The sequence below is a fragment of the Lemur catta genome, chromosome 8 (genome assembly GCF_020740605.2).
Source record: "Lemur catta isolate mLemCat1 chromosome 8, mLemCat1.pri, whole genome shotgun sequence".
In the NCBI taxonomy this organism is placed as follows: Eukaryota; Metazoa; Chordata; class Mammalia; order Primates; family Lemuridae; genus Lemur; species Lemur catta.
Genome location: NC_059135.1, coordinates 50,819,511 through 50,842,851, shown reverse-complemented (window position 1 = coordinate 50,842,851; position 23,341 = coordinate 50,819,511). Strand labels below are relative to the sequence as shown.

Below are 23,341 nucleotides of genomic sequence, written 5' to 3'. Positions count from 1 at the left end.
CCACTGCGCGTTAATTAAATTAGGGAGAATCAATTTTCTTGTTGGTTTGAGAGTGGAAAACGTGGTTGAGGGTAGGACCTCCGTCCCCCTCCCCGCAAAAACCGCATCCGTCTAGAGCTCTCAGACAGCCTGAGACGATTAAAAGGCTTTTGTTTAAAACAGATCAGGGCGCCGACAACTTAGCTGAATGTGGTCTTGGAAAAAATGAGACTTATCAGGGACTGAGGGGAATCTTTCTAGGCTAGAGAGCCCCTGGGCCGTGCCTGGCTTGCTGGGCTACCGGTGGCGACCCGGATGCGCGGGCAGGAAGGACTATGAGTTGGGGCGCCAGGGCCAGGCTGGGCTGATGTGGCCATGGGAAGCAGCAGGATCTCCCGGAAACGTTTATGCTTTAAGGCGCTGTGGAATGGGAAATGTATTTGAAGCAAACGGGCTTTGCGTTTGACGGAACCCGGCCGCCCTTCCAAGTTGCCTGCTGGTTTTGAGGTGCGGAGTTTGATTTTGGCATCGTCTCTCAGAAGCAGTTTATTCGTTGCATGCCCTCCCCGCCTCAGCAACGTCCCTGACATTGGAGAGCGCCTGTGTCCCGGTCCGCGGTTCAAAAGGGAGGTGACAGGGCTCCAGGACATGGGCTGCTCTGAGGGAGGATGGCTGCCCCTTCCCCCCTCCTCCCCGAAGTTCATTGTGAAGAGCCTACAGACCTCAGAATTACCGCCGGCCTCCTTGACTTGCTGTCTCCCGCTCTCCAAACCCTGGTCCAAAGGCCGTAGGGGGGCCGCTCGCCTGCTCCCCCCTTCGTCCCCTCGCCCCCTCGCCCGCCGGGCTGCCGGGCTGCCTGCCCGCCTCCAGGAGCTGGCATCTGCTTTTGCACAGAGGCTGGGGCGCCATGAGACCCCGGCGAGGCGCCAGAGAGAGGAGTAGGTGTTCCCCGCGGGTATCCCCGGCTCCGCTTGTCTGGCTGCGGGTCCAGCTTAGCTACAGTGAAGTGACCTTTCCCGGGGCTGAACTGGAGCCTCAGTCTACTTAGGGTGAGAACTCTCCTTCCCAAATGTCGTTGTGCTCCTCCCTAGGCGGCCCCAGCGGCAGCGCATCTGGCTGTGCCGGGGGCCCCTTGGCCTTGGCTGGCAGTGGCCGGCGAACCAGGGCTGCTCAGCGGTCTGCAGTTCTTTCCTCCCGGCAGCGCCCAAGATATGCCAGACAAGGGATAGGAGATTGAAACAGGACCTCTGGCTGGGGACTGAAGACATGCCCCCACCCCAGACACACTGTTCAGAGCCTGCGGAGCTTGCGGAGGGTGGCCTGGGATCCTGCAGCGCGGCGCCGGCGCCGAAGTCTCAGACTCTGAAGTGGAGGGAAAATGTTCGAAGTAGCAGTCTTTTGTGTCTGTACAGACAGAGGCTCTCTAGGCGCCGGCCCTTTTGCAAGTCTCCGTAGAACCCTTATCCTGTTTCTGGTAGCCTCCACATTTTCCTCTGGATTTCTTTTCACCTTGGCCGGGAGGTGGACAGTGTAACCCGGAGGAGTGCCCTAGGGAGGCAGCTTTTAATTTGTCCCCATTTACTCTGCCCCAAAGAGTGACACAGTGCTGAGGTGGCTCAGAGCCCTAATTCAGGGTGATCCTAGAAGTTCCCAGGTCCACTCAGACCCAGGGCCTCAGCTCATCTTCCCAGAAACAAGAGCGCAGATGCAAGCCACTTTTTGATTACAAATGCTATTTTCTTGCTAAAGCGACCCTTTTAATTTTTCTCTGAAAAGAACTGTGCCAGGGAGAAGGGCGTCTTGGTACAAACATAGGTATTCATCTCCTTTATGGTGCAATATTGATTTATTATTAATGGTAACTGCTCCAACTAATCTAAAGATGATCGAAAACAGCAGCTACATTAAATACTCATAAGCGAAATAAAGGCTGGCCTTTAGAGCCACTGCCTTTTCATGCCATTTGTTTCATCTCAGCCTTAGGGTCTTAGGCACACTTTCCATCCTCTGGGGCCCAGATCATTTTTTTGCATTATTTCTATCTTGCTCAATTTTTTATGATAAAATTTCTCAAATTATTGGCAGTCTCTGGCCTCAAGGACCAGATTTGAAGGCAGAAATTTGAAAGACAAAAAAAAATAGTTTGTGAGAACAAATTTGAAATTATATCTGATATAAACACTTTTTTTCTGTGAATGAATAATTCCTATTTAAAACCTAGTCCAACAGTGGGGTGACTTTGAGCTCAAAGCCACTGTAAGCTGAAATGAAAAGGCCCCCAAATTCAGAAGGCACATCCTGCATGTCCTGGCTTACTGCAGACATACCTGCGGCAAGGAATTGCCTGTCTTTAGCCTGGATGTTTTCTTCATGTATAAATAAAGATTATGAAAGGGCATTTGATGGGCATAAAATTCTTGATTAGATCGAACAGTCTTGCCTCGCTTGGGATAGGGAAAATTGGGCAAACGAGTTCTAGGCAGCCCTGGCTGAAAGGCAAAGGAACGACACTGCTGGAGCACCAAGCTGGCTTTAGGACGCCCGCTGCAAGCGAGTGCAGCGGGCACTTTGTACGACCCTGGGAATGCCCAGCCGTGGCTCAGAACAAGATATCCACAATGTGAGGAAGCAAATTTCAGAGCACTGATCAGTGGCTGTTAGCTTTAAAGAATACTTTAGAAGCCTAAAGTTAAAAGTTAGGTTTTTTTCCCCTGCCTTCCTCAACCCCCACCCACAAGCTTAAAAACTGCCACCTCTGTGGAAAGGTAATGTTTAAACCTTGGGCTATGCTGGGATGCCGCAGCCAGAGCAGTTAGTGGCGCCAGGCTTTTAACCTGACAATGATGTTGTATTTGAACAGCTGCGTAAAGGTTTAAAAGGTCTGTCTCATTGCCACCGTGGAGTTTTTTAAAAGGGGTTATTGTTTGGGCGAGGGCACTGAGAGAGGACAGGCGAAGGGGTCCCTAGGCTGAAAATAGTGTTCAATGCCTGTTTCCACCAGGCCAGGGGAGATTCCTTTTTGGGAAGAGGGGACAAAGGGTTTGTTGCAAAATGTTTTTGTGAAGGAGCAGGCAGGCTACTAGGTCCCCCAGAATGCTGAGGCACTTTAATGAGCATCGGGCCCTAAAGAAAAATGTTCTGCTGAGGCGGAAACCCAATTTGCCCACAAGTTCAGTCTCTGGGCCTGAAATCCAAGGCCAGTCCATGCTCAGGCGATAGTGGGGAGAAGAGAACACAGATACCTTCCCCAGACTGAAAACTGGTTCATGGTCAGGGTTTCTGGGGCCGTTTTACTTTTTTGGCTGGCAGGAAGGGGACCCGGAAGGCCGAAGAATGGCTCCTGAGCCCTGGCCGGCCCCTCGCCCAGGGCAGGTCTTTGGAAATCAAGGTTAAAGCTCCCTGCTGCTGCCCTGCGGACTGGGCTTCCGCAAGGCGGCTCACCCGCCTGCAACCAGAGAAGGAGAGAGGAAGTTGTTGAAGTTTCTCATAAAACTCTGAGTTTCCATGGTGGTGGCGGTGGTGGTTCTTTAATGAGCTGGACCACAATCCCAGACCATATCCTCTTTATAGAACTTTCCCTCACCAAAGGAAACAGAGGACTAAGATTCTTCCACCCCCTTTCCCTCCCTTACCCAAGCAAAAGTTTGTCAAATAATTTTAGGAATTGTCCAAAACTATAAAACTCAACTTCTGACAAAAGTATAGCTTTTAATATTTGACAATTTGTGTTAAAACAAAAATTGACCTCCTTGGTTAGTAGTGAAGGGGGAAAATCAATAGTATAATTTTCAATAATTCATAAAGCAAACGCCATTATGCTAAATCTTAACTATTAATCTTATCCTTTACAAAGTCTCGATTGATTTGTTAATAAAATATCTTCCCGTGTGTAGCAACAACGGGTATAACTCTTTAAAAACCTTCAGAAGCAAGAAAATTACCAAGTAGCCCAAGAATGTAGATGAGAATTTTATTGATCGCCCTGATTCTTCTTAATATGTATTAATAAATCCCACAACCTTTTGTACCTTGCACTTGTCAGAAACCAATGCTTTTACAAAATCCATAAAAGGAAAACATATATTTTTTTTTGCAGTAGAACCAAATGACATCTTTGCTTTTTTCTCTCTCCTGCCTGGCCCAGTCAGTTTTCTAAAACTTCTGGGGTCTGAGGGTCAGAGTTTTCCCCTTTTCTTTTAAAATTCTTTCTTTCTTTCTTCCTTCCTTCCTTCCTCTCTGCCCTCTTATTATCAGGGTGTGTGGGCAAAAGAGGGAAACCTCGGTTTAGTTCACCCGCTGGAGCCGGAGGTACGCTTTCGCAGATAGTGCGTGGCTGGCGAAAGATTGTCTCTGGGCTGAAAGCTACCAGCGGCGCGGCCCCGCAGAGGTCTGGGTGTGGTTCCACTGAGAGCCGAAGGCTCGCGTAGCCCGGGAGCAGAGGGTCCGGGAGCCAAGGCAGGACGGCCGAAGAACAGGACAATGCGGGGACCGGCCCGTTCGTGGGGATCCGGGGCCGGCCAGCTGCGTGGTCTCTCGGCCCTCGCGACCTTTTTCTCCTCCGCTCCCCAGGACACCTTGGCCGCCTCTTTGCGCAAGGGATCTTTCCTTTGAACCCTTAGCATGGGATGGATGTCTTAGAGCCCGCCGAATCCGACTCACCTTCCCTGGCTGCCCGGGACTAAATTAACCATCCTGCGCCCCCACCCTCTGTCCTGGACCTGGCCCGCTTGGACGCGTTCTGCCTGGGTGTGTGCTGGGGGGAATGCTTCTGTGTGCTGGCGCCGGGGCACTCTGGCTTTCCTCCCCGTCCGTGCGTGTCCACTCAGAGGCCCCTCAGGCAGAGCCTTTCCTTTCGCCGGCGGGGCCCAGTGGCCGGGGCAGGGGACCCGAGTGGGTGGGCGGCCCGAGCAAGCCCCGGGGAAGCGGGCAGGCAAGCGGCTGAGAGCGCTGGGCCGGTTGTCTCCAGCGCGCACTATCTCGGGCGCGTAGTAGATGTCGCTGTTGTCCGTGCTTACGCGGCCGGCCGGCCGAGCTCTGGAGCACGTGACCTGCGAGGAGGCTGCGGCTCAAGGCCATTTTCAAATCTCATTGGCTTGGTTGTCATGTGGTCGGCAGAGGCATCCACAATTACACGGGGAATGTTTTCCTAGAGATGTCAGCCTACAAAGGACACAATCTCTCTTCTTCAAATTCCTCCCCAAAATGTCCTTTCCCAACAGCTCTCCTGCTGCTAATACTTTTTTAGTAGATTCCTTGATCAGTGCCTGCAGGAGTGACAGTTTTTATTCGAGCAGCGCCAGCATGTACATGCCACCACCTAGCGCAGACATGGGGACCTATGGAATGCAAACCTGTGGACTGCTCCCGTCTCTGGCCAAAAGAGAAGTGAACCACCAAAATATGGGTATGAATGTGCATCCTTATATACCTCAAGTAGACAGTTGGACAGACCCGAACAGATCTTGTCGAATAGAGCAACCTGTTACACAGCAAGTCCCCACTTGCTCCTTCACCACCAACATTAAGGAAGAATCCAATTGCTGCATGTATTCTGATAAGCGCAACAAACTCATTTCGGCCGAGGTCCCTTCGTACCAGAGGCTGGTCCCTGAGTCCTGTCCCGTTGAGAACCCCGAGGTTCCCGTCCCTGGATATTTTAGACTGAGTCAGACCTACGCCACCGGGAAAACCCAAGAGTACAATAACAGCCCCGAAGGCAGCTCCACTGTCATGCTCCAGCTCAACCCTCGTGGCGCGGCCAAGCCGCAGCTCTCGGCTGCCCAGCTGCAGATGGAAAAGAAGATGAACGAGCCCGCCAGCGGCCAGGAGCCCACCAAAGTCTCCCAGGTGGAGAGCCCCGAGGCCAAAGGTGGCCTTCCCGAAGAGAGGAGCTGCCTGGCTGAGGTCTCCGTGTCCAGTCCCGAAGTACAGGAGAAGGAAAGCAAAGGTCGGTATGAGCAGAGTTGCCACCCCAGCGGGGCGCGCAGCCCGGGAACCCGGCAGAGAGGGAGCGCCAGGGTGCCCAGCGCCCAGCCCAAGCAGCCGAGGCAGGCGCCCGACTTGGCAGGTGCTGCTCCGCCTGGCTTTTAGAGGGGCGATCTCAGCCCTGAGATAGTCCCTGCTTCTCCCCCACCGCCCTGGCCCTCCCCGCCAGTCCTGGCCCCACGCTGATGGCGCCCGGACAGAGGAAAGGCTTGCCGGGTTTATTTTTCCTGAGCTAGACCTGAAACACAACAAAAGAGCGCAAAGGAGACCTGCGGCTCGTAAACACGACCCCAGAGCCTCCTTTCTCTGGCTCAGATTTGCATTCCCAGTTTTGCCTTGCGCCCAAGTGATCATTTTAAGGAGGTCCAAGGCACCGTGTTCGTGTTCAAGTGTATGCACCCCGCATCCTGCGAGCTTGGGGGCAGTGAGGGGAAAGATGGTCGAGATGGTTGGGCTGGTTGTGCTTTGGTTGGGGAACAGGGCTTCCTGCCTTTGCGGGGCTAGGTAACCTTGGCTTTGTCTAGGGAAAGTGCCGCAGGCTTTGCATCCGACCGTAAAGAGGGCAAAGGCGGAGGGGGGAGAATGGAACCCACATTGTCCACTCCGCAGGACCAGTCTTAGGGCTGGGCTAGGGCAAAGAGCAAGGGATCTGGCTTTCTGAGAAGGTAGCCTATCCCTGAGCTTCTTCCCCAGTGTCCAGAGATGGACCACAGTAGGGGCTACATTTCTGGGGAAATGCTTTTGTGTGGGACAGGAAGGCAGAATTATTCAGGAAATTCTAGGGAATGCAACAATACCCAAGCAGGGTGGCGAAGGTGTTCTCCCTTCCTCATTTATCTTTTGAAAGAGAATGGACACCTATAAACCTGGCTGTGGGGCTCCCTGCCTGCCTAGGAGAGGTGGGGAAGAAGCAACAGACTTGGGAACCTGAGGCAGCGGTGGGATTGGTAGGCTTGTCCAGCCTGTGGCTTATTCCACTCCAGCACTGTCAGGAGCTGGCCACTTAGAATGTTTCTGGGGATATACTGGAAAGTTTACTATTGTACTAATGTTTTGTGCAAGTCAAAGTTGAGAGAGAGAACCTTGATGCCCAGTGTTCTCCCATCATGTCATTTAGCTGTAATCTGGCCTCAATTTAAAATCCTTTCCAGGGCCCACCTCGTGTGAGCAATGTTTAATACTGGCATTTTCCAGAGCGGCCTGGATGCCAGCAGGGTCATGGCCAAGGGTACATTTGAACAGACTGAGAGAAAAAAAAATCTTGATTTTTTTTCTTCTTCTCCCTTTAATTTTGTTAGAGGAAATCAAGTCTGATACTCCAACCAGCAATTGGCTCACTGCAAAGAGTGGCAGAAAGAAGAGGTGCCCTTACACTAAGCACCAAACGCTGGAATTAGAAAAAGAGTTCTTGTTCAATATGTACCTCACCCGCGAGCGCCGCCTAGAGATCAGTAAGAGCGTTAACCTCACCGACAGGCAGGTCAAGATTTGGTTTCAAAACCGCCGAATGAAACTCAAGAAGATGAGCCGAGAGAACCGGATCCGAGAACTGACCGCCAACCTCACATTTTCTTAGGTCCGAAGCCGGTCGGAGGCCAGAATCGGAGAGGGGGCACCGCGTTCCAGGGCCGCGTGCTGGAGGACTGGGAAGGCGGAAACAAAACCTTCATCGCTCTTTGTTTTTTGTTTTGTTTTGTTTTCCTGCTAGAATGTGACTTTGGGGTCATTCTGTTCGTGCTGCAAGTGATCTGTAATCCCTATGAGTATATATATATATATTAAAATTTTTAGCACGTGTAATTTATTATTTTTTCATCGTAATGCAGGGTAACTATTAACTGCGCATTTTCATTTGGATCTTAACTTATTGGAACTGTAGAGCATCCATCCATCTATCCAGCAATGTGACTTTTTCATGTCTTTCCTAACACAAAATGTCTGTGTGTGTGGTTAGTCCATGAACTCATGGCATTTTGAATACATCCAGTACTTTCAAAATGACATATATATTTAAAAAAGATTAAGAAAACCCACAAGCTTGGGGGGAGGGGGATTTAAAAAGCACATTACAATGTATCTTTTCACAAATAAGCTTAGCAATTGTCCTTGGTGAGAATATTGACGACTTATGCCTTGTAGCCTTTCCCTTGTGGTGCATCTGTGGTTTGGTAGAAGTACAACAGCAACCTGTCCTTTCTGTGCATGTTCTGGTCGCATGTATAATGCAATAAACTCTGGAAACGAGTTTGCTCCCTCTGCTTTCTGAAATAGAAATATGTTATGGTGGAAATGAAAGCCTTTGGTGAGATTATCTTCTGCTTAAACTGCCTGTTTGGGGCACTGGGGTGGAGGAGCGATAGACAGTAGAGGAAGGGATATGGGAGGGAAAAAAGCTGAAAGAGGCCTAGGGTGCTGATATTTGGCAGTGGTGTGGTGAGAGGAGTGATAAGCTAGCCTGGGAGCACAGTTTTCATAACTGGGAAAAAGGGCAGTCTCCTCTCTCTTCCCCCAACCCACAATGATAGTAACAATTGCACTCTCAATGGGTGTGAGCTTCCCTCTAGCCCAAGCCTGGTAAGTAAGCCTATGCCCCAAGCCGCTTTTACCTTGAAGCTCCCCATTTGTGTGTTTTCTCCTCTTTGGTTTTAGTTGTGTTATTTTTAATGCTTTCAGTGGAATCTTGGTGATTTCTGGCTGTCAAGCAATCATCAGGGGCTAGGTTGAAACTAGTCTTGCTCACCTGGAAGCTGCCGGCCTCCATTACAGGAGCAAGGACAAGCAGCAGTTTAGCATTGCAGCGGATCCACTTCTGCCCCCCCCTTTCCCTCATCCCACCCCCATCCCAAGCGCAAGACAGCCAGACCCCAGAGAAGCCGAAGATGGGTAAGTTTTCCCATTCCACTTTGCCTTCGTTTCCTGTGGAAGGGTGTTATACTCAGTCATTACGTTTTAGTGGCCCACATGAACATTTTTTAAAGGAAGAAATGAAAAGATCTCCCCAGTCAATCCTCCCTCTATATAATTACAAAATACTGGTTAAGTTGCTGTATCTGAGATGCAAGAAAATGCAGAAAGGGTGACTGAAAATTTTGCAAATGAACATGACTTCCCATGAAGTCCAATGTTCCATCTGCAGCCACTGGCTCAGGGAAACTCCCACCAGCTTTCATCCACTTTTGCAGTATCCTCACCAGGGAGCCCAGACTTATCTAGTCCTGCCAGGGAAAAGGGAGGAGAGGCCTTGGTGGGAAGAGCTGACGGAGAATTCGTTGACCCAGTCCTGCCTGCAGTTACAAAGGATCTCCAATAGCTTGAAGCAGTTACACAAAACATGTCTTGCCATTTTTTTCCTTGTTTCTTCCCCTAAGAACAATCCATTTGGGTGCTGTAAGCCTCAGAGCCCTCATCCAGAGAGTCTTTGGGACACTCAGTATTTATTCAGAATTTAACACTTCCTCCTGAAAAACAGGACTATTCCTGAGTTCCAAGACAGAGCCCTTTAGGAGGCCATTTCCTGTGGGTAGGAAAGAGGGATCGGAATCAGTGCTAGATAGGAAACATTGGAATAGGTTTGCCCCAGATTTACACTAGTTGGATAGGAGGAGGGTATCTTTAACTTAGCCATTTCTCCAGGCGTGAGGAGCGCCATTAGTTGTTGATTGGGGGTCTAGTCTCGGAGGAAAACCTGTGCTACAGGCAAAGGCAGCCCCTCTGGAACAAAATCAGAAGACCACTGGCAAAGGCAACCAATCAGGCCATAAGTAGCCATGTACCCGCTTCTTTTCCAGGGCTGGAGGTGGGCTGGGAGCCCTCCAAGGGTGAGCTGGGCAACTTGTAGAGCGAGGAATATGCCCTCCGCCATCGGTGCCCTGACCGCTTTTGTCTCGGCTTCCAGCCGAGCTTCCGAGGCTTTGTACCATGGATTTGGGAGTGACAATGGGCATTTCCCTCAGATTCAAGGCTGCCCAGCCTTACCTCTGGAGGAAAAAAAAAAATTCAGAAGGGAGTGGCCCAAGGACCTGGCCATTCGGCCGGATTGTTTAGACATTGCCGAGTCTACCTGGAGGCCTCTAAGTGCGAATCGCGCGAAGCGGCCCTGCCCGGGGAGCCGCGGTTCCCGCTGGCCTCATCGAGGCAGCGCTGGGGTGGCGGGCGGGAGCTCGCCCTCGCTGGCATTTGGGTTCTGCCCTGTGGCGTGTTCTCTTCCAGGACCTTTTCAGCAGCCCCGGAGAAGAGGAGGCACCCTGGCCACCACTGTCCGTGCGGTACCAAGTCGCCCTCCCGCCGGCCTTTCCGAGGGCAGAGAAGCCCCTCCGTAGCCGCCGCCGCAGCCGCCTCCGGGCCCGCGAGCCAAGCTGCCCCAGCTCGCCCCTCGGGTCGCGGCGTGTGCCCAGCCTCACGTCGGGGGTGTGTGTGGCCGTGCGGGCGTGTGTGAATGTGGTAGGGGGAGGGGACCCTCGGAGCTGCTCCATCCGTCCGTTTTATTAGGGACACATTAATCTATAATCAAATACACCTCATAAAATTTTTATTGAAAGGCATAATATCATTACAGAGGTCTTCCACCTGTTTTAAACAACACGACAAGCTGTGAGAGAGCGTGTGTGTGGGTATGTGTGGGGAGGGGTGGGTTTGGGTTGGGAGCGAGGCAGGGGAGAACAGTTCTCCTCGGGCTCCAGGGAGCTGCCCCTGAAGGCCCGCCTGCCTCGGGCGACACCGGGCCTTTCTCCGCTAGGCTCCTCTTGCCCCCGGCCGCGCGGCCCACGGCTGCAGCCCAGGAGTTGGGGAGCCAGAGCCTGGGTCCCGCCTGCAGGACTGAGGGCGGCAAGAGGAGGCGAACAAATAGTCCCCAGCGCCTCCTCCGGCCACGATCGCGTCTGCGGTCCCCGCCGCCACCGGGCGGGACCGGCCGGGCCAGGACGAGCTGGGCACATGGACCTGGCCCTGCGGGTTCTAATTGCGGCGCTTATGTTGATGATGATTTTTTTTTTTTAAATCACAGCAGCCCCCAGTTTAGCGGACTGATTTACTCTCGGTATTGGTAAATATGATCACGTGGGCCGCGCGACCAATGGTGGAGGCTGCAGCCTGCGAACTAGTCGGCAGCTCGGGCGCCGGCGGGGAGCGGCTCGGCGGCGGGCAGTGTAACCTTGGGTGGGAGCGCGCGGCGCCTCAAAATGTCTTCCAGTGGCACCCTCAGCAACTACTACGTGGACTCGCTTATAGGCCATGAGGGCGACGAGGTGTTCGCGGCGCGCTTCGGGCCGCCGGGGCCAGGCGCGCAGGGCCGGCCTGCAGGTGTGGCTGAAAGCCCGGCCGCCGCTGCCGCCGAGTTCGCCTCGTGTAGTTTTGCCCCCAAATCGGCCGTGTTCTCCGCCTCGTGGTCCGCGGTGCCCGCCCAGCCCCCGGCGGCGGCGGCGATGAGCGGCCTCTACCACCCGTACGTGCCCCCGCCGCCCCTGGCCGCCTCCGCCTCCGAGCCCGGCCGCTACGTGCGCTCCTGGATGGAGCCGCTGCCCGGCTTCCCGGGAGGCGCGGGCGGTAGCGGTGGCGGTGGCGGCGGTCCGGGCCCTGGTCCCAGCCCCGGCCCCGGCGGCCCAGCCAACGGGCGCCACTACGGGATTAAGCCTGAAACCCGAGCGGTCCCGGGCCCCGCCGCCGCCACCGCTGCCTCCACCTCCTCCTCCTCCACTTCCTTGTCCTCCTCCTCCAAACGGACTGAGTGCTCCGCGGCCCGTGAGTCCCAGGGGAGCAGCGGCTCCGAGTTCTCGTGCAACTCGTTCCTGCGGGACAAGGCGGAAGCGGCTGCTGGGGGAACAGGGCCCGGGGCGGGGATCGGGGCCGGGGCCGGGGCCGGGGCCGGGCCTGGGGCGGGCGGCTCGTCGGAGCCCTCAGCTTGCAGCGACCACACGAGCCCCGGTTGCCCGCTAAAGGAGGAGGAGAAGCAGCATCCGCAGCCGCCGCAGCAGCAGCAGCAACTTGACCCAAGTAAGTGCAAAAGAAATTGCCCTCTGATTTATTGCTGAAACCTGTAAGGCTCGAATGTGCAAAACTGATAGTTTTACTAACCTATAAAAACGTCTAGACGCCTACCCAAGCCTAGGCGAGCAACACGCATCCATAAAAAAGCTTCCCATAACCACCTACCCTGGGCGCGCGGTTTGTACGGTAAACAGAGCGCGGGCATTAAGGCTTTTTATGATAATTCCCCCCAAGTTGTGAAAAGCGGCCATCCTTGGTGAAATTAATTTAACAACCTCTCTTCCCCACCCTGTCGTCTCTCCCTGTCTCTCCTCCGCTCCTCGCTCCCCTTCTCTAAACCCCCCTTTTTGTAGACAACCCTGCAGCGAACTGGATCCACGCTCGCTCCACCCGAAAAAAGCGCTGTCCCTACACCAAATACCAGACGCTAGAGCTGGAGAAGGAATTTCTCTTCAACATGTACCTCACCCGGGACCGGCGCTACGAGGTGGCCAGGATTCTGAACCTCACAGAGAGACAGGTCAAAATCTGGTTCCAGAACCGTAGGATGAAAATGAAAAAGATGAGCAAGGAGAAATGTCCCAAAGGAGACTGATCCGGCGCGGTGCCGGCGGGAGCGCCCAAAGGCAGCGGTTTTGTTTTTTCTTTGTGGGTGCTTGATTTCCAAAAGCTCTCCAGCGACTCGGACTTTTTATTTTTTTATTATTATTTTTTTATTTTTAGGTAGAAGTGACTGTGTGGTTGGTCTCTGTGAGGTATTTGGGGGAACTCTGTATTTGCTCGCTTATGTGTTGGAGAAATCAAGTGGCTTTGGGGTTTCACACCCTATCCCACTCCCTCTTTCCTGCTCCGTTGGTTCCTTAGGAAATGCTGTATTTTGTGAGTGCACGCTGGCTTGAGGAGCCCTCTCGTGTAAATCTTCCCCATGTTTCTGAAAAGTGCTGTAGTTTAGTCCCCCAGCGCTGCCCAAACAGGGGCCAGGCGCACACCCCAATTCCAAGAATGAAGGCAGAGCGACGACAGTTCGGACACCCTGGATGCTAGCTCACCCAGAAGCCCGGCCGGGTTGCCCACCGGTTGTGAAAGCCCCCTTTCCTCAGGGAGCCCTGGAGACCTCAGAGTGAGGCCTAGAGAGGAGCCCAGGGCCTTGGGTGGGTCAGGGGTTTGTTCTCAGTGCATTGGATGAGTTGCTCTCTCCCCGGGAGGGCTGGGCTCGCGTGGGCGGCCGCGGGTAGTGGACTTCCCCGTTCCTGCCCAAGGACCAGTTGTAAATGTTACCGCTTCTTACCAATAAATGCTGACCTGATCAAATGGAGCCCAGACGCTGACCCTGAACGTTGTGTGCCTGCTTTCTCTGCCTCTCTGCAAAATACCACCCTCCAGAGACTTCGCCCCCATCCTGGGGAGGGAGACATTGGTAAAAATCCAGGGCCCTTACACCTGAGGTTTGGCTGATGTGCCTTTGAGCTTCCCTTTGTGTGTGCAGACCCGGCCTAGAGCCCTAGAGCGCAGCCTTTGGGGGGCCTTGGTGCTTCTCCAAGCTTAGTTTCAGCGCCTCCGAGAACTCTGTGCCCTGGGCTCAGTGTCAGTCTTGCAGTAGCACCCAGCGGAGCCGGCAGGCCCCAGGAGCCAGGCACCCGTTGGCTTGGGCTTTGACACACCGTGCCCCAGGCCTCTCTGGGCTCATGGAGCCCCAGACGCCAACTCCCCTTTCCAAACAAGGGAAAGGCCAACTCTACACTCCAGAGCAACTCCCCCAACTCGGCGGGGCTGGCTGGCTCCAGGAGGTCCGAGCTGGTCAGGCTGTGAGCTTCCGCCCCTCCCCACCAGAGAGCCCCAAAGTGACCTTAGCGATCAAAATGGTCAAGGCTCTCTTCCCCAGCCATCCCCATCCCACCGCCTCCTTCACCCCCACCCAGCTTCTGTGTATGTTTAGCCCCTTGCTTGGCCCTCTGAGGACCGCATTCAGAGGCTAAAATGAAGGTCATTGTAAGTGAGGGTTCTACCGAGCAAGGCCTTTACTAGCCGAAGAGGCGGCGGTGGCACCGGGCAGCTAGCTTGAGCGGAAGGTGGGGGCGGTGGCAGAGATCTTGGGGATCCTGATGAAAGAGGGGACTAGAAGAAAAAGCAGAGGGGGGCTGGGAGGGAAATCCAAGGCCCAGATCCGGCAGAAGGTGCTGTGTACCCCCGCCCCTGCAGCCAGCCCGATACCTAGGGCTCTTTGAAAACAGGAAGAGCCAAGGTGTCATAAAGCCATCGAGCTGGCGAGACGTCTGGAGGTAATGAGTTTACGACAGGCCCGGCGCTTCGCTTTGAAACCATCTCATTTTGATGTTTGTGTTTGTGGGAGGAAAGGAAAAATGCAGACAAAACTGGGTCTTAAAATCTGGACAATAAAATATAAACAAGACTGCGTTGGACCAAGAAGGCAGGGGCTTAGGGAGCCCCCGGGTGAGGTGTGAGCACCTAGGAAATAAACGGGAGAGGTAGGAAGGAAGATGTAATGTACTTTTGATTTCTTAAATGGGCAGGGTATTAGAATTAGCCTAAAGCGGGTGGCTTTTTATAAATATTTTGAGTATGACCATAGTCAGTCTAGCTGGTTCTTAAAAAAAAAAAATAAGCCTGTTATTTGGGAGTAGGAGGGCTAGTGATCTTGCATCATTTACCCAGGAAAGACTCTCCCAGAAGTCTGGTCAGTGGGAAAAGATGAAGTTAGACTCCTTTTCACAAAAATATTTTGTCCTTCACTACAAACTTTGAAGCAAAAATGTTGCAATTTATGTCTATTCACTTATAAAAATTACAATTGTTACATCTAAACTATAGGAACGCAGCTTTGAAAATGAGGAAAAAAAGATTACCCTCACAGGAAACACTTAAGCCAATTAGTCCTTGCTTTTTAAAAAACCGTTTAGTGGAATGCTTCATCAGTTCAGCTCAGTCTGTGACTTGTGATATAAATTTTTAAAATCCCATTTATTGTCCCTAGAAATTCAAACGAACACACGTCCAACAGGGACTTTCCAGACAGCCACTCAGAGATCCAGCAAAGAGCTTTTGATTTGGCTTCAATTGCCCCCAAAATTGCCCAGCTAGATGGGTCCAAAGCATTAAAATTACAAAGATAAAATAGCAAAGATTCATGATTTAATGCTGAGTAATATCTTTAAAAGAAAAAAAGTTTGACTTCTATACTTTCTTAGTTGCTGAAGTGCCTCACTCCTCTCTGTAGGGGAAAAGAGCCTCTTGGCAGCTGGTATTTAGAAAGTTGTGATTTTTATGGAAATCTAGCCTGTCCCATAATTGTTTTAAAAGGCACAGCTGGGCGATTACAGCATGGGGACCTACGGAGTCTGGCAAAAGAAGGGCTAGAATTTTTTGGAAAATGCACTAGTAGAAGCTCTTGGGAGCACAAATGAGAATATCCTTGGCATTCAGGAGCGCCTGTTTGCTGCACTTGACTTGTTGACAGTCACAGGGATGAAACATTATTAGTATTAAGGGTCCAAGCCCCAGTCAAACTAAAGAACGAGCTTAGAATTGGTTTGAGACGAATAAAAGGGAACTTAAACTCGGTAGGCCGGAGGTGGCATTTAGCCACTAGAGGGCGCTGTTGCTCTACTTTCTGATCTGGTAAAGCGAGTTGCGGAGGAAGGTTTTGATTAAAAATTATTTACAATCTTATTTTTAATCCCAAATTAAGATAAATATACAAAAATAAACAATATGCACTACTAAATTCTACAGCAATGTTTGTTAGGCATAAAATTTTGGCTCAGTAAGGACTTCAGAAAATTTGGACTATGGCACAACAGAAACTAAAAAGCAGTATGGTAAATGGTAAATTAATGCATTCTATCAAAACACAAACCTGTAAACGCATAGCTCTTATTTACGATGTTAATCGTGCTCTTTTTCTATTCATATTATAAACAGAATGCTTAAATAAATTTAAAAAAACCTGTTTTGTCCCAAGAGGAAATTTTGTGTTGTAATGTTTTCTAAACTAGGCCTGAATGTGTAAAAATGAATTTCATATTGTTTATGTTTCTTTTTTCCTTCCAGGAATCCCACAGTTCTAGAAGGTGCCTTGTATTGTTGAGGTCCTGGCTGTCATATTTTTTCCCCATTCTATTCCAAAACCCACTCATTTAGTGAGGATTTAAACACGCGCATGCACACACTCAAAGCAGAAATAAAAAGGCACAATTACAAAGTTAACTCCAAGGCTTTATTGAAAATAATAATCTCTTAATTGGGTATTTGCAGATTGAAGTACAAAGCCTTAACTGTCAGAATCAGTTCATTTGCCCTCAGACTTAAAGGAAGCTACCTGGCGATAACTAGCAGGAAAAAACAAAAACAAAAACAAACAAAAAAAAAATCAACCTTCCACCAACCCCACAAAAAGAGTCTTCTGAACTCTCTGCTAATTTAAAAATTAAATAAAGCATGCCTTTATCATCTCCAGATTCATTAACAATCCGTTTACCTTAACCATTCCCAGCCATTCCCTGTAGAAATAACTGAGTCAGACATTATTATCTTGCTATGTCTGTCCATCTCGACCTCATTTTCTGAATCATTTCTGAAATGATATTCAGTCCACGCGAACCGACCTCAGAATCACGTTCGCCGGCTGGGCCAACCCACAAAGAGTGAGGGGGGGTAGTTGAAATCACTGGCCTGCAGCGTCTTTGAGACCAGGCTTTGAGTCTGGGGTTTTTAGAACTTTGCTTTGGTGTAGAAAGCCGGCGTAGTGTGTTTACACTTAAGCCCCGAGCGTCCTCGGTGAGCTCCAGGCGTGTCTTCCAGGTCTGTTCGCAGGTCCCGTGGGCCTGACGCCCTCAGGACACTGGAGGATCCCGAAGGAAAGGGGGCTCAGTCACCCAAAAAGCCCAAGAAAAAAGACGGGTAGACGAGGGAAAAAACCACATCAGAGACCCATTACGTTTATTGGACATTGAAAAGGGAAAAGAGAGAAAAAGAAAGAAAAGTGTGGGGAGGCGATTGGTGGTGTATAGCCAAGCAGCTTTGGAGAGAGTTTCTAAAAGGACTATTTTGCCAATTTGGGCTGCTTTTCTTCACTATTGCTCCAAAATTATTCTGAGCCTTCTCTCTCGCTTTTTTTTGTTTTTCGGAAAAATTAGTAACTTTGAGGCCCGCGCTCTGTTTTAGGCAGTTGTTTCACAGGCTTGGCGGATGAACTAGAATCGTTAGCAGAAGACGGGGCGGCCTGCCTGCAGCTGCCTGGAACCGGCAAGATCTGAACGCCGATCTGGAGGCTCCGCGGGGAGGACTCGCGGGCGTGGGCCCCCCGCGCTGCCCCCGGGGCCACAGCCTGCCCTGGTTTGCTGGGTGCCGGGGCGAGGCCCTGGAGTCCAGCGTCCTGCCCGAGGAAATGCCACCCACCCCAGCGTGAGTCCTCTTTCCCGCCTCACAACATTTGTTTGCTCTTCTAGTTACTCCCTCAGCAATGCTAATGCCCCCACCCCACATTCTTCAGCCTCCCCCCTGAGTCTGGTGCTGACGTCTATCAAGGGTGAAATGATGGAAACTATATTCATGGGCATGATTTCCATTAAATATCAATTAACCTGGGAGCCTCTGCCAGGCATGCAGTGCGTCAAGGGTAAATGTACGTCTCATTTCCACAAGGCCGGCTCGGCTGGAAAAGGGCTTTGATAACGCTAGGATTTGAAACCACGCTTGTGGCCTTTAATCAAACCATTTAGGCCCCAAATCAAATGTCGACACCTCTTTCCATGTTCTATGGTCTGCACCCGCGACTCCACAGATGCAAAAGCTATGGCCAGTCTATGCTGGGCCGCTCCACGGGCTCGGTGAGGTAGTCATTTGCTCCGCAGCCTCCTGGGAGTGGCTACCCTGCCTCCCCCAAGTCTAAGGTTCTGCACGCCCCCGCCCCGCCAGCTACGGCCCGCATTCCCTCGGCTCGGGCACCACGAGCCCTTGGCAGCGCGGCTTTATGGGCCCCCTTTAAGACCGGCGGAGGCATCTCCGGGCCGGCGTGAGGCGTCTCTCAGGGAGTACCAGCTCGCCTCTGCGCGGATCCCTCCGCGCGGTTATCTCGCCCCGGTCACGCTACCTCTCCTTGCGGCGGCTGGGTGCGAACATGCCTCGCCGGCGCGCACCGGGTCTGCAGCCTCCGCGGCGGGGGCGAGAGCAGTGGGAGGGGGCCGCGGGGGGGGCGAGGTGAGAGGTGGCAACAGGCAGAGGGTGCTTTTTTTCTTTTCCCTCCACAGCAGGGGTTTGTAAACCGAAGCCAAAGAGTGTCCCCGTGGGACGGGCGCACTTTTTTTCTTGTCCCGGTGCGCTCAGGCCCTCCCGGTGCCTGAGAGGAAACAGTGGAGGCAGCGGGGCAGGTCACCCGGGGCGTCAGCGATTATATTGCGGCCGAGCCCGGGTGCGCCGGGAAAGGCCGGGAGGGCGGCGGCGCGCGGGGGCTGGGCGAGGCCCCGCGACCCGTGAGGGAGGCGGTGCGAGGCCCAGGCAGCGGGCGCAAGAGTTGGGCATGAGCGCCCAGTAACTGAGCGCCCGCGGCTGCCCGGCCTCAGAGGCGACGCGCGCGCGGGTGGGCGGCAGCAGCGACGTGGCCTGGCGGCCCCCGGCGGCACGAACGGCCGCCCCAGAGGCCCCCGCGGCAGTGCGGCCGAGCCGAGGCGCGCTCCCTGCCTGCTCCGCGCCCCCTGCCCGCTCGGGGCCGCCGCCGTCGCTGCCGCCCGGATGAGCTCGTACTTCGTGAACCCGCTGTACTCCAAGTACAAGGCGGCGGCCGCGGCGGCGGCTGCGGCAGCGGCGGCGGCAGGCGAGGCCATCAATCCCACTTACTACGACTGTCACTTCGCGCCCGAGGTCGGCGGCCGCCACGCCGCCGCCCTGCAGCTCTATGGCAACAGCGCCGCCGGCTTCCCGCACGCGCACCCGCAGGCGCACGCGCACCCGCACTCGTCCCCGCAGCCCTCGGGGCCGGGGTGCGGCGGTGGGGGCGGCCCGGGCCCCAGCCTGGGCCAGGACTATTTCCATCCCGGCGGGGGCAGCCCGGCCGCTGCCTACCAGGCCGCCCCCCCTCCTCCTCCGCATCCTCCGCCTCCGCCGCCTCCCCCCTGCGGCAGGATTGCCTGTCACGGGGAGCCCGCGAAGTTTTACGGATACGATAACTTACAGAGACAGCCGATTTTTACGACCCAGCAAGAGGCCGAGCTGGTACAATATCCTGACTGTAAATCGTCCAGTGGTAATATTGGCGAGGACCCAGACCACTTAAATCAGAGCTCGTCTCCTTCTCAAATGTTTCCCTGGATGAGACCACAAGGTTGGGATGCCTTTTTTTTTTTTTAAGAGGGGAGAGGGGGAGAAATCTGCTTTCATCTCACGTTCTAGCTTTAAAACTCCCCTTTCCTCTCCCTCTCCCCCTCCTTTTCCTTCTTGTGTAGCCACAGTGGCTCTTATTCATAAAGTAATACAGACTTTTTTTTAAAAGTGGAAACCATGTAAAGATAATGGGGACAGAATGATTGTGAAGACCTTCTCTCTGCCCCTCTTTCCTGCACACTCTATATATATCGGAGCTAAAGAGCGCTGTGCATATTTCACCCCTTAGGCCCCTGTTCCACAAACCGCCGGCAACATGCAGAGACACCCTTACATTTTTAAAACGTTTATTCCCTCCCCCCTTTTTTGTTTGTTTTAATCAGCAGCTCCTGGTAGACGAAGAGGAAGACAAACCTACAGTCGATTCCAAACCCTAGAGCTGGAAAAGGAATTCCTTTTTAATCCTTATCTGACCAGGAAAAGAAGAATCGAGGTTTCTCACGCCCTAGCCCTCACCGAGAGACAGGTAAAAATCTGGTTCCAGAACAGGAGAATGAAATGGAAAAAGGAGAACAACAAGGACAAATTTCCCGTTTCCCGGCAGGAGGTGAAGGACGGGGAAACAAAAAAGGAAGCCCAAGACCTGGAGGAAGACAGAGCCGAAGGCCCGACAAATTAAACTTATACGTTTAAAGTTTTACCACAGACTATTAAAACTAATGATCAACATATGCTGGTAGACACCACCTATTTTCTTTTTTGGAAAGGACTCTACCTGTATTTCAAGCTACCTTCATGTCACTGCTCTTGAGGTTTCTGCGCTTTTAGAGGGATTTGGGTGTTAAAAAAACAGTTCTAGTATAGCATAGAAGCAGTCCTTGAACTGTCCTATGAAAGGGTAATTTGATACTGACCTTGTAGCTATATTTTTATAATGGTTTTAAATGTCTGAACTGGTGATTTGCCTCAACAACGTAAACTTCCTAATGATTAGCACTAAATAATTGAAATGCTTTATTAATCAAGTGCACTTGAATATTTTAAATCTTTTCTTTACGGTGAGTAAATTAAAAGAAGTCTATTAATTTTTTAAAAAAAGTATGGCTGCAGAATATTTATATTATTTGATTAAAATGTATTATTTATGTTTTTTCTTCCTGCTTTTATAGTGAATGGTTAGGGTACCTTTTGTTTACTCCTAAATAGCGTCTTTCAGCATTTTCTAAATGCAATATCTGGGGATGGAGGAGGAAGCCTGGGCCAAATATTTGAAAAGCACATGTTAGCTGAAGAGTGTAATGTGTAGTTCCCACTCTGCAGCTTCCTTAAACTTCAAGAAAAGATTAGGCCAGTGACACGTTTCAAGACAATGTCAAAGTTGACATTTAATCATTTTTCTATAGTCCATACCAATTATGGCAATTAAATAATCTAGAGTGCATGAATACTTGAAAAACCAATTATAACATTTTCACTCATTAACTTTTCACTCTGGCAAGTCGTCTTGTGGAATGAGTCTCATTTCTCAACTTGCTTTCGTTTTGAACTTCGCTTGTAATCGCCTGAAATCGCTAGGTCTCTTTGCCGTGGCTGCCGTCGCTGTGATTCCGTTTTTTCGGTAGTTGCCATATTTATTTGTATTGCTTTCGCTGTGTTCGCAAGCTCGTTTTAAGCCAACTTGCTGTGTGCATCTCAGATGTCGGTTGGTAAGTCCTCTACCGTTCTTCGGGAAAGCGATGGCCTCACCTATTTGAAACAAGCCCTGAGAGCAAAAGCAGAAAAATCTGAGTGTAAACAGCCGCTCCAAAACATAGCTAGCTCCTTAATAAAGAAATGAATCTCTTTCTAGCGCTAGTGTCTTTGAACGCCGAAAATACCCTCTTTCCCCTTAGTCACTAACAATCGCCTGGGCTCAGGGGAAGGCAAGGGCTCTTGCTCAAAGCTTCTGGTTGATGAGAAAGGGGTGGGGTTACACGCAGCCCGCACGGTTAAAAAAAATTGCCACACGGGCCCCCTCTGATTCCTGAGAGGGCTGGCTAGGCTATCCTTGCTTCATCTTGCTCTAAATAATCTTGCTGAGATACTGTGAAAGCTTTGAACCTCGCAAAGGACTCGAGTTGTAGGTCCAGTGGGAAATGACCCAGAGTCCAGGTTACACCACAGCTTATTCCACTGAGCCCGCGTTGATGCTGGGGTTTGGCATCTGTTATTAACAAGGTATCCATTTTCCATTTCAGGCAGCTCCTGCAGCTGCCATTTTACGGGGAAAGGGAGGAGGAAGGGGAGAGGGAGAAAAGAGGAGAAATTTCAGTTAAGTAACGTTTATCCCTGAAAAAGGGAAAGCATCTTTATTGGGTGGACATTGAAGAGCTCTCTGCCTTTTCTAGGTACAGTTATTTTTAAAAAGGCACATTTTAATTTCCAAGAATGGTTTTTATTGCACAGGTAAGAAAATGGAATCCTAGTTTCCGGCCAGGGTTACCCCTGCAGGTGTTAGCACACTGTGTGCCACTCATGGACCTCAGAAATGTTGGCACAGGCTGGGTCAGAAGGGAAGCACCACCTGGCTTTCCACCCTAGCAAGAGGCCATGGTTCTGACTTTCGACGACCTGAGCCACGAAGGACAATTTTAAGTCACAGGTGGCCAGGCAGGACTTAAAACATTTGCACTCCAGGAGACAGCTGCAGATTCGCATGCTGGATTGGGGAACATTTTTGCTCTGTGCACTGCCTGAGATTCTGCTGTTCGCTGGTACAGAGCAAGGATGTAAAGGGCCCAGAGCATGGCTAGGGAGCACCCTCCAGTGTAAACCATCCCAAGACCGGTGCTAGCTAAATTCCAGCTGCCCTCGATTTAAGGGACTTCTGTGTATATTCGAAAAACTCCCTATCTCCTGCTCAAGGGTGCTTCCCCAATATCCCTTTTACAGTCCTTTCAATGATTTTGACAAGACTGTGTCAGGTGAAGGACCTAGTGCATGGCAGGTGTGGAAATGAGGAAGGAAGGGCAGGTAAAAATGTTGTTTCCTCAGCATAGTGTGCTGGTCTAGAAGTGTTGTTGTACCTTCTTGTCCCATTGCCCCCCTAAACCATGGTAAAATCATAGTTCATGTACAGACAAAGACTCTGTTGCAATCACTGGTATATATGAGAATATGAATTTGTGCATATACGTAGATTACACACAGTCAGAAAGTATTAATTATAAATGTAGGTATATGTTTCCTTTTGTAGCTGAGAAAGACTACAGATTTGTCTTCAAATAAACACCTTGGGGAGTTAACACATCACACATTGGCCACCTTTTTCTTACACTGACTAGACATTCCCATCCCCATCATGGTGTTTCGTGCAGACAGACTGGTAGTGACTTGTGCACAAGATGCCCTTCTAATTGGCTCAAATCTGTTAACATCCAAGTGGTCTGACAACATGTAAACATTTTTTGCTGCAGAAATTTGCATAAGCCTTTAGAGAATGCTTTGCAAACCCAGGCAGAGCTTTTTGGCTCTGTACTGCAGCAGTCTGCCTAGAGAGGTCTGTAAACCGTTTAGAGAAAAATAGGACTCTCCAGTGTTAACACTGAATGAAAGAACCAAGACTTAGGAGTGATTTTGGCTCTCTGATTGCAAGGACCAGAAACACACAAAAGAGGGTGTGGGTCTCAATGGTTTCTAGAGAAAAGTCAGTTTAGATATGCCATTTTGTGAGGTTCCACAAATCCCAGTACATCACTTACCTTTGCACAGGGAGAAAAAAATGCAAATATGGCTGCCTTTTCAGAGCAAAGAGTTTCTTCTCAGCCCTCATTCCTCAAGCTGAAAAGGAGGGTCATAAAGTTCCACTTTTATTTGGGTAGACAGGGAAAGGACAATGAGGCAAATTGGCTATTGAGATTATTTCTCAGAAAATTTTGGAATTGAACAACCTTTTTTTTCAGTTCCATGTGTATATATCAGTAAAGTGTTCTGGGCTTGGGAGGGCCCAACCACTTGCCCCATTTGCTTATGCATTTTAAAATATTGTTTTATTCTTCAATGCAGAAAGTATTGCTATTTC

At 51.2% G+C, this 23,341-nt stretch overlaps 3 protein-coding genes across 5 annotated transcripts; all 3 read left to right on the top strand.

Annotated features, from left to right (window-relative positions):
* The first annotated feature begins 4,234 nt into the window (after window positions 1-4,234).
* Window positions 4,235-8,211, top strand: HOXD10 (homeobox D10). The gene is made up of 2 exons (XM_045559052.1): window positions 4,235-5,926; window positions 7,263-8,211. The coding sequence occupies exons 1-2, from the start codon at window positions 4,972-4,974 to the stop codon at window positions 7,538-7,540; spliced, it is 1,233 nt and encodes a 410-aa protein (XP_045415008.1). The 5' UTR covers window positions 4,235-4,971; the 3' UTR covers window positions 7,541-8,211.
* A 2,912-nt stretch (window positions 8,212-11,123) lies between these two features.
* Window positions 11,124-13,281, top strand: HOXD9 (homeobox D9). Its single transcript, XM_045559054.1, has 2 exons — window positions 11,124-11,952; window positions 12,300-13,281. The coding sequence occupies exons 1-2, from the start codon at window positions 11,142-11,144 to the stop codon at window positions 12,539-12,541; spliced, it is 1,053 nt and encodes a 350-aa protein (XP_045415010.1). The 5' UTR covers window positions 11,124-11,141; the 3' UTR covers window positions 12,542-13,281.
* A 4,564-nt stretch (window positions 13,282-17,845) lies between these two features.
* On the top strand, window positions 17,846-20,366 carry HOXD8 (homeobox D8). 3 transcript variants are annotated; one of them, XM_045560193.1, is made up of 3 exons: window positions 17,846-19,282; window positions 19,665-19,807; window positions 19,886-20,366. In XM_045560193.1, the coding sequence occupies exons 1-3, from the start codon at window positions 18,694-18,696 to the stop codon at window positions 19,958-19,960; spliced, it is 807 nt and encodes a 268-aa protein (XP_045416149.1). In that variant the 5' UTR covers window positions 17,846-18,693; the 3' UTR covers window positions 19,961-20,366. The 3 variants fall into 3 exon arrangements, with proteins under 3 accessions (XP_045416149.1, XP_045416148.1, XP_045416147.1); XM_045560192.1 differs by having other exon boundaries at window positions 17,889-19,282; window positions 19,668-20,366; XM_045560191.1 differs by having other exon boundaries at window positions 17,894-19,282; window positions 19,665-20,366.
* Window positions 20,367-23,341: the final 2,975 nt, after the last annotated feature.

Bases quoted from the DNA above. Each gene is read 5' to 3' on its own strand.
- HOXD10 (XM_045559052.1), top strand. From the start codon at position 4,972: ATGTCGCTGTTGTCCGTGCTTACGCGGCCGGCCGGCCGAGCTCTGGAG. The intron at 5,927-7,262 runs GTCGGTATGAGC...TAATTTTGTTAG, and splicing joins ACAGGAGAAGGAAAGCAAAG to AGGAAATCAAGTCTGATACT.
- HOXD9 (XM_045559054.1), top strand. From the start codon at position 11,142: ATGTCTTCCAGTGGCACCCTCAGCAACTACTACGTGGACTCGCTTATA. The intron at 11,953-12,299 runs GTAAGTGCAAAA...CCCTTTTTGTAG, and splicing joins GCAGCAGCAACTTGACCCAA to ACAACCCTGCAGCGAACTGG.
- HOXD8 (XM_045560191.1), top strand. From the start codon at position 18,694: ATGAGCTCGTACTTCGTGAACCCGCTGTACTCCAAGTACAAGGCGGCG. The intron at 19,283-19,664 runs GTTGGGATGCCT...TGTTTTAATCAG, and splicing joins TCCCTGGATGAGACCACAAG to CAGCTCCTGGTAGACGAAGA.